This window comes from Ranitomeya imitator, chromosome 2 (genome assembly GCF_032444005.1).
Source record: "Ranitomeya imitator isolate aRanImi1 chromosome 2, aRanImi1.pri, whole genome shotgun sequence".
Classification (NCBI taxonomy): Eukaryota; Metazoa; Chordata; class Amphibia; order Anura; family Dendrobatidae; genus Ranitomeya; species Ranitomeya imitator.
The window spans coordinates 835,882,731-835,897,700 of NC_091283.1; the positions used below are offsets into that span (position 1 = coordinate 835,882,731).

The 14,970-nt window shown below is 44.3% G+C and overlaps 1 protein-coding gene across 1 annotated transcript; it reads right to left on the minus strand.

Annotated features, from left to right (window-relative positions):
• Nucleotides 1-7,719: 7,719 nt before the first annotated feature.
• LOC138666090 (trypsin-like) lies at nt 7,720-14,016 on the minus strand. Its single transcript, XM_069754220.1, has 5 exons — nt 13,966-14,016; nt 12,167-12,326; nt 9,420-9,673; nt 8,270-8,406; nt 7,720-7,939 (listed from the first exon to the last, which is right to left on the minus strand). The coding sequence occupies exons 1-5, from the start codon at nt 13,997-13,999 to the stop codon at nt 7,790-7,792; spliced, it is 735 nt and encodes a 244-aa protein (XP_069610321.1). The 5' UTR covers nt 14,000-14,016; the 3' UTR covers nt 7,720-7,789.
• Between the last annotated feature and the right edge of the window lie 954 nt (nt 14,017-14,970).

Consider the following 14,970-nt stretch of genomic DNA (forward strand, 5'->3'; position numbering starts at 1 on the left):
GCTCCTCTCACCTTGGGGAGTCATCGGAGGAGCTGATGATTGTGGTTTAACAAGTAACGACTTTTACGAGTTCCCATGTTCTATCTATGAATAAATCTTTGATCTCCATTTGCAGAAAGATGAAAAGGGAAAAAGTTACTAATTATGTATCTTATCCAAGAAGAAAGGACCTCACTGATACAAATCAAACACTTACGACGTATTTGACAAATATATATATAAAAAAATAATAATAAAAAAGAAATAAATTTAAAAGTTATCTGAGGACTAAACGTTGCCTAGGATCTGTTGTCGTATTTTAGAAGCCCACCACCTAGAGACGTCTCGATCGTAGCGACTGCACGCACTGCTATGAAGTTTTCTGACCCACTTTGTTTTATGGAACCTTAAACCAGGTCACAGGTGGAAAACACCCCAGGGCGTCATATTGATATAATCAGCCAATCAGAGAACACGGAGAAACGGCTTATATTTTCTATGCTGGTAAAATATGTATTTTTGCTACATTCTGTACATTTGATACCCAACAAATTTCAAAATTTGTTAAATTTCAACTCCTGTTGCTTTTTGAATATTTTTTTGGACAGTGCTCAAAATTTTTATAGCTGTTATAACATGTTAAGTTTTATTCCGGGAACAAATTTAATTTTGGTTGCTGTGTATGGAAAACATGGAAACAGCATCAAATCTACAAGATATTTATACATAGTTGATCTTTGACATTTCCCCTAGCTCCACCCTTGCTAATCCTCCACAATTCATGCTGCTGTTTTATGAGAGTGTAACAACTTGCCTTGACATTTTGACATTGTGATGTCATCAGGTGGGGTGTGACATCAGCAATAATGTCATCTACCACTGGGAGCAACGTTGAGCATTTTGGATAGTTTAAAGGGGTGGTGGGAAACTAACACTGATTTAATCTGAAATCTCTATTTAATGCAATAATCGAATCTCTTTTCTAATATATTTTGATTAAACATTTCCCGTCGCTCCCTCACTACTCTCTTTAACTGCTTTATTTTTATTTTTGTAAGAACTTTACCAGCTTTATTGCTTGCCGGGATACCTAAATGATACTTGATCAGGAGGCAGAGACTGTCATCTCTGCTGCAGCCTCTGCTTCTACTCTGATACATGGCACCATCAGTGACGTCCGTATCCGGTGCTGAGCTAGTCCCTGTTGTTGAGCATGTGTCGGTTATCAATTTTGATGTATGCTCACTAGGATCATGTCACTGTACAATATTTTTTTTACTGCAAAGTGACAGTGCGCTCTATTGCCTACTCAGATGAGAAGTGATGAGCCGATAAAAGAGAACACTGTCACTGCACATTGTAAGGAGAAAACCCGTCAAGCAGGAAAAGCAAAAACTGGCCCCTCGCAATTGAAAGTGACATCGGTTTTGGGGGTGGGGATGGCCCCTGCATTTCCTGCTCGCTGGGTTCTTTCCATACAATGTGCACTGACAGTGCCCTCTCTTACCGGCTTATTACTTCTCATCAGAGACAGTGAGGGAGCGCACTGTCACTGTGTATTAAAAAAAAAATATTGCACAGTGACAAGATCCTAGTGAGCATATATCAGAATGGACAGTCGAGGCACACTCTAGCCCAGCCCCAAAATCGATGTCACTGATGCCTCATTTCAGGGTGAGGGCACAGGATGCAGCAGTGACACAGCCTCTGCCCCCTGATGATGACTCATTCATCCCAACTTTGTTTTTCAGTTGTCAGGAACAATATTTGCTCTTTCCGTTGTCAGAACCGAAGATCCAAATAAAATATCTGACTGCTGACCAAGGTACTGGCAGGAAATGAGACCCGACTAGTTACGTAATCTCAGCAGAGTGCTGTGTGTGGCTCTACTACATTCATCCCTAGAAAGGTGGGTTAGCGCTGTATATAGAACATGTAAGAGTTCATGTTCTGCTGTGTCTCCAGGGAGAAATGTACTGAGACAAAAGAGCACAGGACTCAGTTTATCATTTCTGCCCCTTCATGTAAATGGGAAGTTACTAGTGAAAACCAGTCACTATGACATTTCACAAAGTTTTGAAATGGTATCAAGACTTCAATCATTTGTACGGTGACTTGTTCTGCTACTTTATCATGTACATTATATTTCAGTTTTTACACATTGTTTTGTTTACTATCCATGAATAGGAAGATTTTACCCAAAGACCTGGAATCTACGGACATGAATGTGCACAACTCCAATACAGTCAATTACAAATCTGTCTGCAGGACACTCCTGAGCTCCCCCTAGTGGTGGCTGCAGACATTTACAATGTTATCGTTTAAATTATGAAATGAACACACCATGTAATAAGAGCAGCAGAGCTGAATAAAAAGGGTTTTTTTTTTGCTTTTTTTAAATTTCCACCTTTTGCAGCAGAGATATTAGCAATCAAATATTTGGCCCCTTATGAGTTAATTTTGAGTTAAGTCCAAGTAGGTGTTAGCTAGTACATAGTCTTCACTGGGGGCGTGTACTTCTGCTTCCTGTATGATGCTGACCAATCATAAGAAGGCGGCAACATAGAAGTGCGGAAGTACCTGTGATGATGTCATCAGGGCCACATGACCATGGGTGCAATATATCTTTAGTGCTTTTTTTGGCTGCACATTACTGCTGGCAGCGCCTGTGGTCATGTGACCCTGATGACATCATCACAGATCCTTCTGCACTTCTATGCTGCCTCCTTATGATTGGTTAGGGCCATACAGGAAGTAGAAGCAGACACCGCCCCCTGAAACCTAAATCTAATAAAACTCACTTCAACTGATTGTGGTTGCCCAGGTCTATGTGACTTCAGACTTGTGAATCTTCACATTGCGCGCAGCTTGTGCTGTTTGGATTTTCCGGTGCACCACATTCTGACTAGACGTCCGCAGCCTCATATAACGTCATTGTAGTGAGTGAGGCTGCGCACGTCTAGTAGGAATGTGCCCGGGAGTATGCTTATCGCATACCTGTAGTCACATGACCAAACGGTCTCGCCAACAGCGAGTATCGTGACAGTGTGCACTTTACGCACAGTGAGGACTCACATAGACTTTTGTGCAGAACCAGGACAACCCCTTTAATTAAAGTTAACTCCATAGATGCCACATAATTGATTCATATCTCTGCAACGGAGAGGCAAAATAAAAATTGTAAAAAATGTATTAAAAAAACGCTTATTTTGCTCCATGGCAACTATTATATATTATATTGTGTGTCCATTTCAACATAAAACATCTGGTGACAGGTCATCCTGATTTCTATGTCGGGGATTTGGAGCTCTGAATCAGAAAACCAGTATAAAAATCTAAATGAGAAGGATTTTGCATTATGTGGACATGTGCGCACTTCCGCAGTAACTTTTTCCTTTTTTACTCTACATCAGCAGGAAGCCGGCGATATCCTGCAGGAAGTCAGCGTCTGAGAACCGCCGGGGATGACGGTTGCTCTGACCACGGACGGGGCCTCTGCATTTAGTGCAACTTTCCCACACATTTTTCTTTACAGCCTCAAAACCGACCCAGCAGCTTCCTGAATTAAACAGACACAGGAAGAAATATCGAGTAGCAGGGAAGTGGAAAAATGTGATAGGAAGCAGCGGTGACGGTCAGGACCAGGTGTCATGCTAACCGTACCGGTGTCATAAAAATACTCACCACCACTAGAGGGGGCTCAATATCTTCTTATTGTTTACCATAAAGGGCCCTCTGACACCTGAAGACCACAAAGCGGTGATCAGATCAGGATTCAGAGCAGATCACACTGGATCCATCCGATGAGGACTCAGGGCAGATCACACTGGATCCATCAGATCAGGACTCCGGCAGATCACACTGGATCCATCAGATCAGGACTCCGGGCAGATCACACTGGATCCACCAGATTCTGCTAATGATATGCAGATCGCATATCACGCTCACCATGTCGGACACATGCATCAGTCACGACTATATATGACGGTGCATACCACATGCCTGTCAATCACATGCAGGACACATAACATAGATGTGCTACTTAAATATTAATGTCACTCACCCTCCAATTATATGCTGGACACACACTGCTCATGCTCCACTTATACAGTGGGTGCGAAAAGTATTCAGGCCCCTTTACATTTCTCACTCTTTGTTTCATTGCAGCCATTTGGTGTCCACACTTACCAATCACATGCTGGACACACACCGCACACTTACCAATCACATGCTGGACACACGCCGCACACTCACCAATCACATGCTGGACACACGCCGCACACTCACCAATCACATGCTGGACACACGCCGCACACTCACCAATCACATGCTGGACACACGCCGCACACTCACCAATCACATGCTGGACACACGCCGCACACTCACCAATCACATGCTGGACACACGCCGCACACTCACCAATCACATGCTGGACACACGCCGCACACTCACCAATCACATGCTGGACACACGCCGCACACTCACCAATCACATGCTGGACACACGCCGCACACTCACCAATCACATGCTGGACACACGCCGCACACTCACCAATCACATGCTGGACACACGCCGCACACTCACCAATCACATGCTGGACACATGCCGCACACTCACCAATCACCCTGGACACATGCCGCACACTTACCAATCACACCCTGGACACACGCCACACATTCACCAATCACATGCTGGACACACGCCGCACACTCACCAATCACATGCTGGACACACGCCGCACACTCACCAATCACATGCTGGACACATGCCGCAAACTCACCAATCACATGCTGGACACACGCCGCACACTCACCAATCACATGCTGGACACATGCCGCAAACTCACCAAACACATGCTGGACACATGCCACAAACTCACCAATCACACCCTGGACACACGCTGCACACTCACCAATCACATGCTGGACACAAGCGGCACACTCACCAATCACATGCTGGACACACGCCGCACACTCACCAATCACATGCTGGACACACGCCGCACACTCACCAATCACATGTTGGACACACGCCGCACACTCACCAATCACATGCTGGACACACGCCGCACACTCACCAATAACACCCTGGACACATGCCGCACACTTACCAATCACACCCTGGACACACGCCACACACTCACCAATCACTTGCTGGACACACGCCGCACACTCACCAATCACATGCTGGACACACGCCGCACACTCACCAATCACATGCTGGACACATGCCGCACACTCACCAGTCACATGCTGGACACACGCCGTAAATTCACCAATCACAAGCTGGACACATGCCGCAAACTCACCAATCACATGCTGGACACACGCCGCACACTCACCAATCACATGCTGGACACATGCCGCAAACTCACCAATCACATGCTGGACACACGCCGCACACTCACCAATCACATGCTGGACACACGCCGTAAACTCACCAATCACATGCTGGACACATGCCGCAAACTCACCAATCACATGCTGGACACACGCCGCACACTCACCAATCACATGCTGGACACATGCTGCAAACTCACCAAACACATGCTGGGCACACGCCACAAACTCACCAATCACACCCTGGACACACGCCGCACACTCACCAATCACATGCTGGACATATGCCACAAACTCACCAATCACATGCTGGACACACGCCGCAAACTCACTAATCACACCATGGACACACGCCGCACACTCATCAATCACATGCTGGACACACGCCGCCCACTCACCAATCACATGCTGGACACATGCCGCACACTCACCAATCACATGCTGGACACACGCCGTAAACTCATCAATCACATGCTGGACACATGCCGCAATCTCAACAATCACATGCTGGACACACGCCGCACACTCACCAATCACATGCTGGACACATGCCGCAAACTCACCAAACACATGCTGGACACACGCCACAAACTCACCAATCACACCCTGGACACACGCCGCAAACTCACCAATCACACCCTGGACACACACCGCACACTCACCAATCACATGCTGGACACACGCCGCACACTCACCAATCACATGCTGGACACACGCCGCAAACTCACTAATCACACCATGGACACACGCCGCACACTCACCAATCACATGCTGGACACACGCCGCCCACTCACCAATCACATGCTGGACACATGCCGCACACTCACCAATCACATGCTGGACACATGCCGCACACTCACCAATCACATGCTGGACACACGCCGTAAACTCACCAATCACATGCTGGACACATGCCGCAATCTCACCAATCACATGCTGGACACACGCCGCACACTCACCAATCACATGCTGGACACATGCCGCAAACTCACCAAACACATGCTGGACACACGGCACAAACTCACCAATCACACCCTGGACACACGCCGCACACTCACCAATCACATGCTGGACACACGCCACAAACTCACCAATCACATGCTGGACAAACGCCGCAAACTCACCAATCACACCCTGGACACACACCGCACACTCACCAATCACATGCTGGACACATGCCGCACACTCACCAATCACATGCTGGACACACACCGCAAACTCATCAATCACATGCTGGATACATGCCGCACACTCACTAATCACACCTTGGACACACGCCGCACACTCACCAATCACATGCTGGGCATACGCCGCAAACTCACCAATCACATGCTGGACACACGCCGCACACTCACCAATCACACTCTGGACACACGCCGCACACTCACCGATCACATGCTGGACACACGCTGCACACTCACCAATCACATGCTGGACACATGCTGCACACTCACCAATCACACCCTGGACACACGCAGCACACTCACCAATCACATGCTGGACACACTCTGCACAATAACCAATCACACCCTGGACACGCCGCTCACTCACCAATCACACCCTGGACACACACCGTACATTCATCACCAATTACACCCTGGACACACGCCGCTCACTCACCAATCACACCCTGGACACACACAGTACATTCATCACCAATTAAACCCTGGACACACTCCGCTCACTGACCAATCACACCCAGGACACACTCTACACATTAACCAATCACACCCTGGACACGAGCCGCACACTCATCAATCACACCCTGGACACATGCCGCACACTCACCAATCACACCCTGGACACACGCCGCACACTCACCAATCACACCCTGGACACACGCCGCACACTCACCAATCACACCCTGGACACACGACGCACACTCACCAATCACACCCTGGACGCGTGCCACACACTTACCAATCACACCCTGGACACACGCCGCACACTCACCAATCATACCCTGGACACACGCCGCACTCTCACCAATCACACCCTGGACACATGCCGCACACTCACCAATCACACCCTGGACACACGCCGCACACTCACCAATCACACCCTGGACACACGCCACACACTCACCAATCACACCCTGGACGCACTCTACACACTAAACAATCACACCCTGGACACATTGTCGCTTCTCACACCAAGCACTGGACAGTGCAATCAATTGTTAGGGTCTTTGTGCAGTCTCCCATCACATCCTTAGTACCAGAAAGCCCCAATAATGACGCCACACCGGTCTCATGTCTTCTTATTCCGCTTACAGCGATATCGCGCCCCTACAACACATCTTATTATGGCAGGGCGGCTTCCTGGCATCCTGAGCTCCGTGGCTCAGGTAATATAATCTCCTTATTCTTTCATTCTTCTATTGCTTATTCTTTTATTTTTTACACATCTACAAAGAAAAAGCCATGATTACCAATATTTTTTTATTGCTTTTATTTTGTCTCCGGGAGCTTCTAAAATCCGGCCATGATTCCTTCAATCCAGGACACGTAGTTACACACCTTGGTATATACGCCGGGATATCCGGGCTGGGCACAGCCATAACCCCAGGACACCACTCCTTGCAGCTTTCCATTGCAAACCACAGGACCCCCAGAGTCACCCTAGAAAAAAGGGAGACATTGGAAAGAAATCGATAGTCATGTAAAGAGTGGTCGTCTCCAGTATGGAGGAGTGACAATGGTGCTACCAAGGTGGTGACCATATGTAGTGTACAGATCGTGTCATGGAGTACAAATTCCTGCCATAGTAATTGTATGATTAAGACTGAACATCTGCCAGTAACTATCACAAAGGTATAGACAAATGTGACCAAAGGATGTATAATATTTCTAGAAATCAATTTCTGCAGAAACATTTCTCCTAAAGGTGCTCAGATGTTGAGAGTTCAAAGTATGTTAGGTTCCATGTTATTGCTCTAGTTCAACTTATACCTGACAAGAGTCTTTTCCACCTTCCATGTATCCCAAGCAGACCATGTTCCTTGTGATTTCCCCCGGATAAGCGTTATGGCACAGCTGATCAGCCAAAATTGGAGCAGATAGGCATTGCAGGATATCCGGATAATTGACTATGAAAACCAAAAGGGAAAAAGGTTGTCACATTTCCCCCCTTAGTATTAACAGTAATATCACATTATTCTGTAATAATCCTGTCTGTGTTTTACCTCAGAGCTGCACTCACTATTCTGCTGGTGCAGTTACCGTGTATATACATTACATTACTGATCCTGAGTTACATCCTGCATTATACCCCAGAGCTGCACTCACTATTCTGCTGGTGCAGTTACCGTGTATATACATTACATTACTGATCCTGAGTTACATCCTGTATTATACTCCAGAGCTGCACTCACTATTCTGCTGGTGCAGTCACTGTGTACATACATTACATTACTGATCCTGAGTTACATCCTGTATTATACCCCAGAGCTGCACTCACTATTCTGCTGGTGCAGTCACTGTGTACATACATTACATTACTGATCCTGAGTTACATCCTGTATTATACCCCAGAGCTGCACTCACTATTCTGCTGGTGCAGTCACTGTGTACATACATTACATTACTGATCCTGAGTTACATCCTGTATTATACCCCAGAGCTGCACTCACTATTCTGCTGGTGCAGTCACTGTGTACATACATTACATTACTGATCCTGAGTTACATCCTGTATTATACCCCAGAGCTGCACTCACTATTCTGCTGGTGCAGTCACTGTGTACATACATTACATTACTGATCCTGAGTTACATCCTGTATTATACCCCAGAGCTGCACTCACTATTCTGCTGGTGCAGTCACTGTGTACATACATTACATTACTGATCCTGAGTTACATCCTGTATTATACCCCAGAGCTGCACTCACTATTCTGCTGGTGCAGTCACTGTGTACATACATTACATTACTGATCCTGAGTTACATCCTGTATTATACCCCAGAGCTGCACTCACTATTCTGCTGGTGCAGTCACTGTGTACACAATATGGCGCGGTCACACTGTGCGAAGCAGCAGCTGAGCCATTACTCCAGGACCATTCATCCTTCTGAGTTACAGCTTGTGTTCTTGCTTTTCTCACCTCCGTTGCTCAGAGTGTTCCCCCACCCTGAGATGAGACATCTAGTCCCGGGCGGGTCACAATGAGTCGGCAGACTGACGGTCTTCACTCCGGTGTTTAGCCTTGCCGGCTTTTGCAGCCGGATTAACATGATGTCATTGTCGAGAACAGATGGGTCGTAATGTGGATGTGGAATGACTTTAGAAGATGCGATGAATTGCTCGGCCCCTTCTAATTCTTTAATGTTATGTTCTCCAAGACGAACTTGCATGTGCCTAAAACATAAAAATGGAACTTATCGCCCAAAACGTAAAAATGGAACTTATCGCATAAAACATAAAAATGGAACTTATCGCATAAAACATAAAAATGGAACTTATCGCATAAAACATAAAAATGGAACTTATCGCATAAAACATAAAAATGGAACTTATCGCATAAAACATAAAAATGGAACTTATCGCATAAGTGAAGAATCTGAAATCCCTGCTGACCTGATCCATGCCTCAGTGCTTATCCATGTAGCTATGACATGCTGTGTATACTACTACACCACCATCATTGGGGTTTACCAATGAACAAACTGGACTCTCTCGTGGTCATATAGATCTTCACCAAGGTTACAGATGCATGATACATAGTGGTCAACTAATCACCTGGGCAGACTCATTCCCAGAAAGAATGATCAATTTGACCTTCAACCATCATCCACTTCTGTTGGCAGCAGATTCATCTCTGTACTGTTCAGCCGTTCAACAGTGATATACAGGTCCTTCTCAAAAAATTAGCATATAGTGTTAAATTTCATTATTTACCATAATGTAATGATTACAATTAAACTTTCATATATTATAGATTCATTATCCACCAACTGAAATTTGTCAGGTCTTTTATTGTTTTAATACTGATGATTTTGGCATACAACTCCTGATAACCCAAAAAACCTGTCTCAATAAATTAGCATATCAAGAAAAGGTTCTCTAAACGACCTATTACCCTAATCTTCTGAATCAACTAATTAACTCTAAACACATGCAAAAGATACCTGAGGCTTATATAAACTCCCTGCCGGGTTCATTACTCAAAACCCCCATCATGGGTAAGACTAGCGACCTGACAGATGTCAAGAAGGCCATCATTGACACCCTCAAGCAAGAGGGTAAGACCCAGAAAGAAATTTCTCAACAAATAGGCTGTTCCCAGAGTGCTGTATCAAGGCACCTCAATGGTAAGTCTGTTGGAAGGAAACAATGTGGCAGAAAACGCTGTACAACGAGAAGAGGAGACCGGACCCTGAGGAAGATTGTGGAGAAGGACCGATTCCAGACCTTGGGGAACCTGAGGAAGCAGTGGACTGAGTCTGGTGTGGAAACATCCAGAGCCACCGTGCACAGGCGTGTGCAGGAAATGGGCTACAGGTGCCGCATTCCCCAGGTAAAGCCACTTTTGAACCATAAACAGCGGCAGAAGCGCCTGACCTGGGCTACAGAGAAGCAGCACTGGACTGTTGCTAAGTGGTCCCAAGTACTTTTTTCTGATGAAAGCAAATTTTGCATGTCATCCGGAAATCAAGGTGCCAGAGTCTGGAGGAAGACTGGGGAGAAGGAAATGCCAAAATGCCTGAAGTCCAGTGTCAAGTACCCACAGTCAGTGATGGTGTGGGGTGCCATGTCAGCTGCTAGTGTTGGTCCACTGTGTTTCATCAAGGGCAGGGTCAATGCTTTATGGTGATGAAGATTTCATTTTTTCAGCACGACCTGGCACCTGCTCACAGTGCCAAAACCACTGGTAAATGGTTTACTGACCATGGTATTACTGTGCTCAATTGGCCTGCCAACTCTCCTGACCTGAACCCCATAGAGAATCTGTGGGATATTGTGAAGAGAAAGTTGAGAGACGCAAGACCCAACACTCTGGATGAGCTTAAGGCCGCTATTGAAGCATCCTGGGCCTCCATAACATCTCAGCAGTGTCACAGGCTGATTGCCTCCATGCCACGCCGCATTGCAGCAGTCATTTCTGCCAAAGGATTCCCGACCAAGTATTGAGTGCATAACTGAACATTATTATTTGATGTTTTTTTTTGTTTGTTATTAAAAAACACTTTTATTTGATTGGATGGGTGAAATATGCTAATTTATTGAGACAGGTTTTTTGGGTTATCAGGAGTTGTATGCCAAAATCATCAGTATTAAAACAATAAAAGACCTGACAAATTTCAGTTGGTGGATAATGAATCTATAATATATGAAAGTTTAATTGTAATCATTACATTATGGTAAATAATGAAATTTAACACTATATGCTAATTTTTTTAGAAGGACCTGTATATTTATTCAGGAACAAAGGTAACACAGCTTACAACTGTTATTTCTTATAGCTTAGGATCTTAGCAAAGTGAAAGTAAACTGTTTTCTAGCTCCACACACAGTGAGCAGGAACTTCCTTTGTTTAATAATGCATTATTGGCAATATAACACTATTGCTGGAGATCGAAATAACAGTAGTAAATAGTAGTTGTTGCAATATATACATCTCCACTAAATGCCACCCCACTGGTCAGACTCCAATCAGCTACTGTTTGGCTATTCCTTAAATTTGTTCTCGAATCTCCACCAATGATGATTTTATCTCTATGTTACACAATTGTATCTCGAATAGCGGTCGAAATGAAATTCAAATCATAAAATAGAAATGATGAGCCCAATGCCAGTCTGCTAGTCATTTCGCTAAAGCACTTACAAATACGTATACTTGGAGTTCCTTACTTTTGATAGCAGTGAGCAGCAGAGACCACCCACAAAGTACTAACCAGGGACCCTCCACAGAAATGATATCCGACATTCAGAGACACCTGGTAAGGCGCTGAACCTTCTGGACAATTATAACCTCCGACAATCTTATCATCATCCTCAATGGGCGCAGCAGCTGATGAAATGCAATAAATAAGAGCATGAAAAACTAAAAACGTAAAAATATACAGACAATATCACAATGCTGGAGGAATATTAGACTTAACAAAAAAAAATTAAGTCATTTTGAGCAGTTACTGTGTTCTTAAAAAATGTGTAGTCTGTAGTGGATGGCAGCCAGTGCAATGGCTGGCACAGGGTGGAGGCACCAGTGTATCTGTTGGATAGGAATATGATCCTGGCTACTGCATTCAGGATGGATTGGAGAGGAGAGAGTTTAGTAAGACAGAGACCCATCAATATAGAGTTGCAATAGTCCAGATGGGAATGGTTAAGGGCTACACTAAGAGTTTTTTGCAGAGTCAAAGGTAAGAAAAGATCAAATTCTAGAGATATTTTTAAGGTGTAGATTACATGAGCGAGTGATCAGATGTACGGAGTGAAGGAAAGATCTGACAGCAGGAGTAATGGTAGAACCGCATACCGAAATAGTAATATCGGGCATAGGTATGTTAGTAAAGGGAGGAAACACAAGAGGTCAGTTTATGACAGATTCAGTTTTAGATAGAGGGAGGACATTATATCAGAGACAGTGGACAGACAATTCCTGGGATTCTGTAGCAATGCAATTGTGATGGGAGACAATGTTAATAATCGGGTGTCATCTCCATAGAGATGGTAATGGAAACCAAAGCTGCTGATGGTTTGTCGAAAAGTAGCATATAAGGAGAAGAGGAGGGGACTGAGGACTGATCTCTGAGGAGTCCTGACAGTAAGGGGAAGAGAAACCAGCAAAAGATGAAGGAGCGGTCAGAGAAGTTGGAGGAGAACCAGAAGATAGCATTATCCTTGAGGCCGATAGAGTGGAGCATATGAGGATATCATGGTGCCATAATAAAAGAGTATTCTGGTGTTTACGGGATATGTAGTACCTACCTCTTGGAACCCCACTGATCACCATATCTGATATTCCTCCATTTTAGTAGATCAACAATGGGCACTGCCTCCCTATTCAAAGTTTCCGAATCTCTGGGAATGACTATAGCACTCAGCTGTACCATTTAGTCCCACAGACTGTAAATGGGTTGCCAGCTAATACACATGACCTCCAATCCATTCTAACACAAGACATGAGACCCCAGTAAATGAAGGGTCACCATTAGTTAGACCCCCACTGATTTATCAAAAGTCACCTATCTTCTACTAGCACTTATTTTAGAAGGAAATAACTCATATAAAAATACAGTTTTAAGCCTATGAACAGACCTTTAAGCAATACTGACAAAATGTGTTCCAAAAAACACAAAACTATATTACCATAATTACAAAAAAAACTCTTCTTTACTAACAATTAGCCAGATATTAAAAAAAAATAAGACACAACCAAAATTGATGAAAACTGATGGGCAAGGAACATGCAAGGACATTATTAGTTGTATGGATGAGGGCACAATGCCCAGAAAATGCAAAGAGTTTACAAAGGAAAGTTACAAACAAACACCACAAAAATGTGGAAAGAAATGTGTGTCCTTCAGTCTTCCGCTTCCACCAATGTCTCCATATTTTTTTTTTTACTATTTAATAATGGAGAAAGCAATCACATTCCATTATGAAATGAAAAGTAAGAAGTCGTCAAAAAGTAGTCTTGTACGTACCAGCAAGTCCCAGGACGAGAAGGAGAAGTTTCATGGTGATATCGTAAAGTCTTTCTTGGTCTGATCTCAACATTATAAACCATTTATTAGACTGAACGTTATCTGAATCGCCAGAACACATGTCTGTTCACATGGTTATTCAGGCCAAATTCTCAAAGGAAAATTATTAATGAATCCACTTTAGGCTTTAAACCTGTTATTGACCATAGCGGCTTCTCATTTGTTATCTCCAATATGTCAACAGGATCAAGGACAAGTTAGCGACATTAGTAGAGAATATGGTCTACTCGAATTCAGCTATATGGACGCAAAGACTTTCAACTGCAATCACCACTAAATGTAGAGCTGGTTGGGAATATGTTCTCATCCAGAGCTTCCACACATGGTCATATGATGGACATAATATTCGGACCCCCATAGTTCTACTGAAGTAGATGTAGATGACCATGAGATACCATCAAGAATCTTAAGAACATACGGTAGTACATAATATAAACAGGAGGTGCAGCATCTAGATGGCATCCAGGGTCTGGGTGGCCCACTAAAGTACCAGAGGGTCCTATAGGTTCTTGTAAAGTACTGATGAAATAAAGGACCCCAAATGTCTAGCAGAATATAACGCTGATTTGGAGACAATCATTTGTTAGGAACAATTTTTAGGTATTATCTTTTTATTAGGATTTAGTAAAGGTTTTTCTCTCTTTTTTCTATAAAAACAAAATCATCTGACTGATACAGTGATCTTGTGCCACCAAAACATCTCTGAATCATCAAGGCCTGGACTACATAAGCCCTCTGAAGGAGTCCTGTGGTATGTGCTCCAAGACATTAGCAGTAGATCCTGTAGGTTGAGGGGTGCAACCTCCAGTGATCAGCCTTGTTTATTCATATCATCCCAACAATGAGCAGATTGAGATCTTGGAACTTGCAAACAAGCCATCATGTTGATCTCTTTGTCATGTTCATTTCTGACCGATCATTATCCACTCAAAGAGGGGCTGCCAT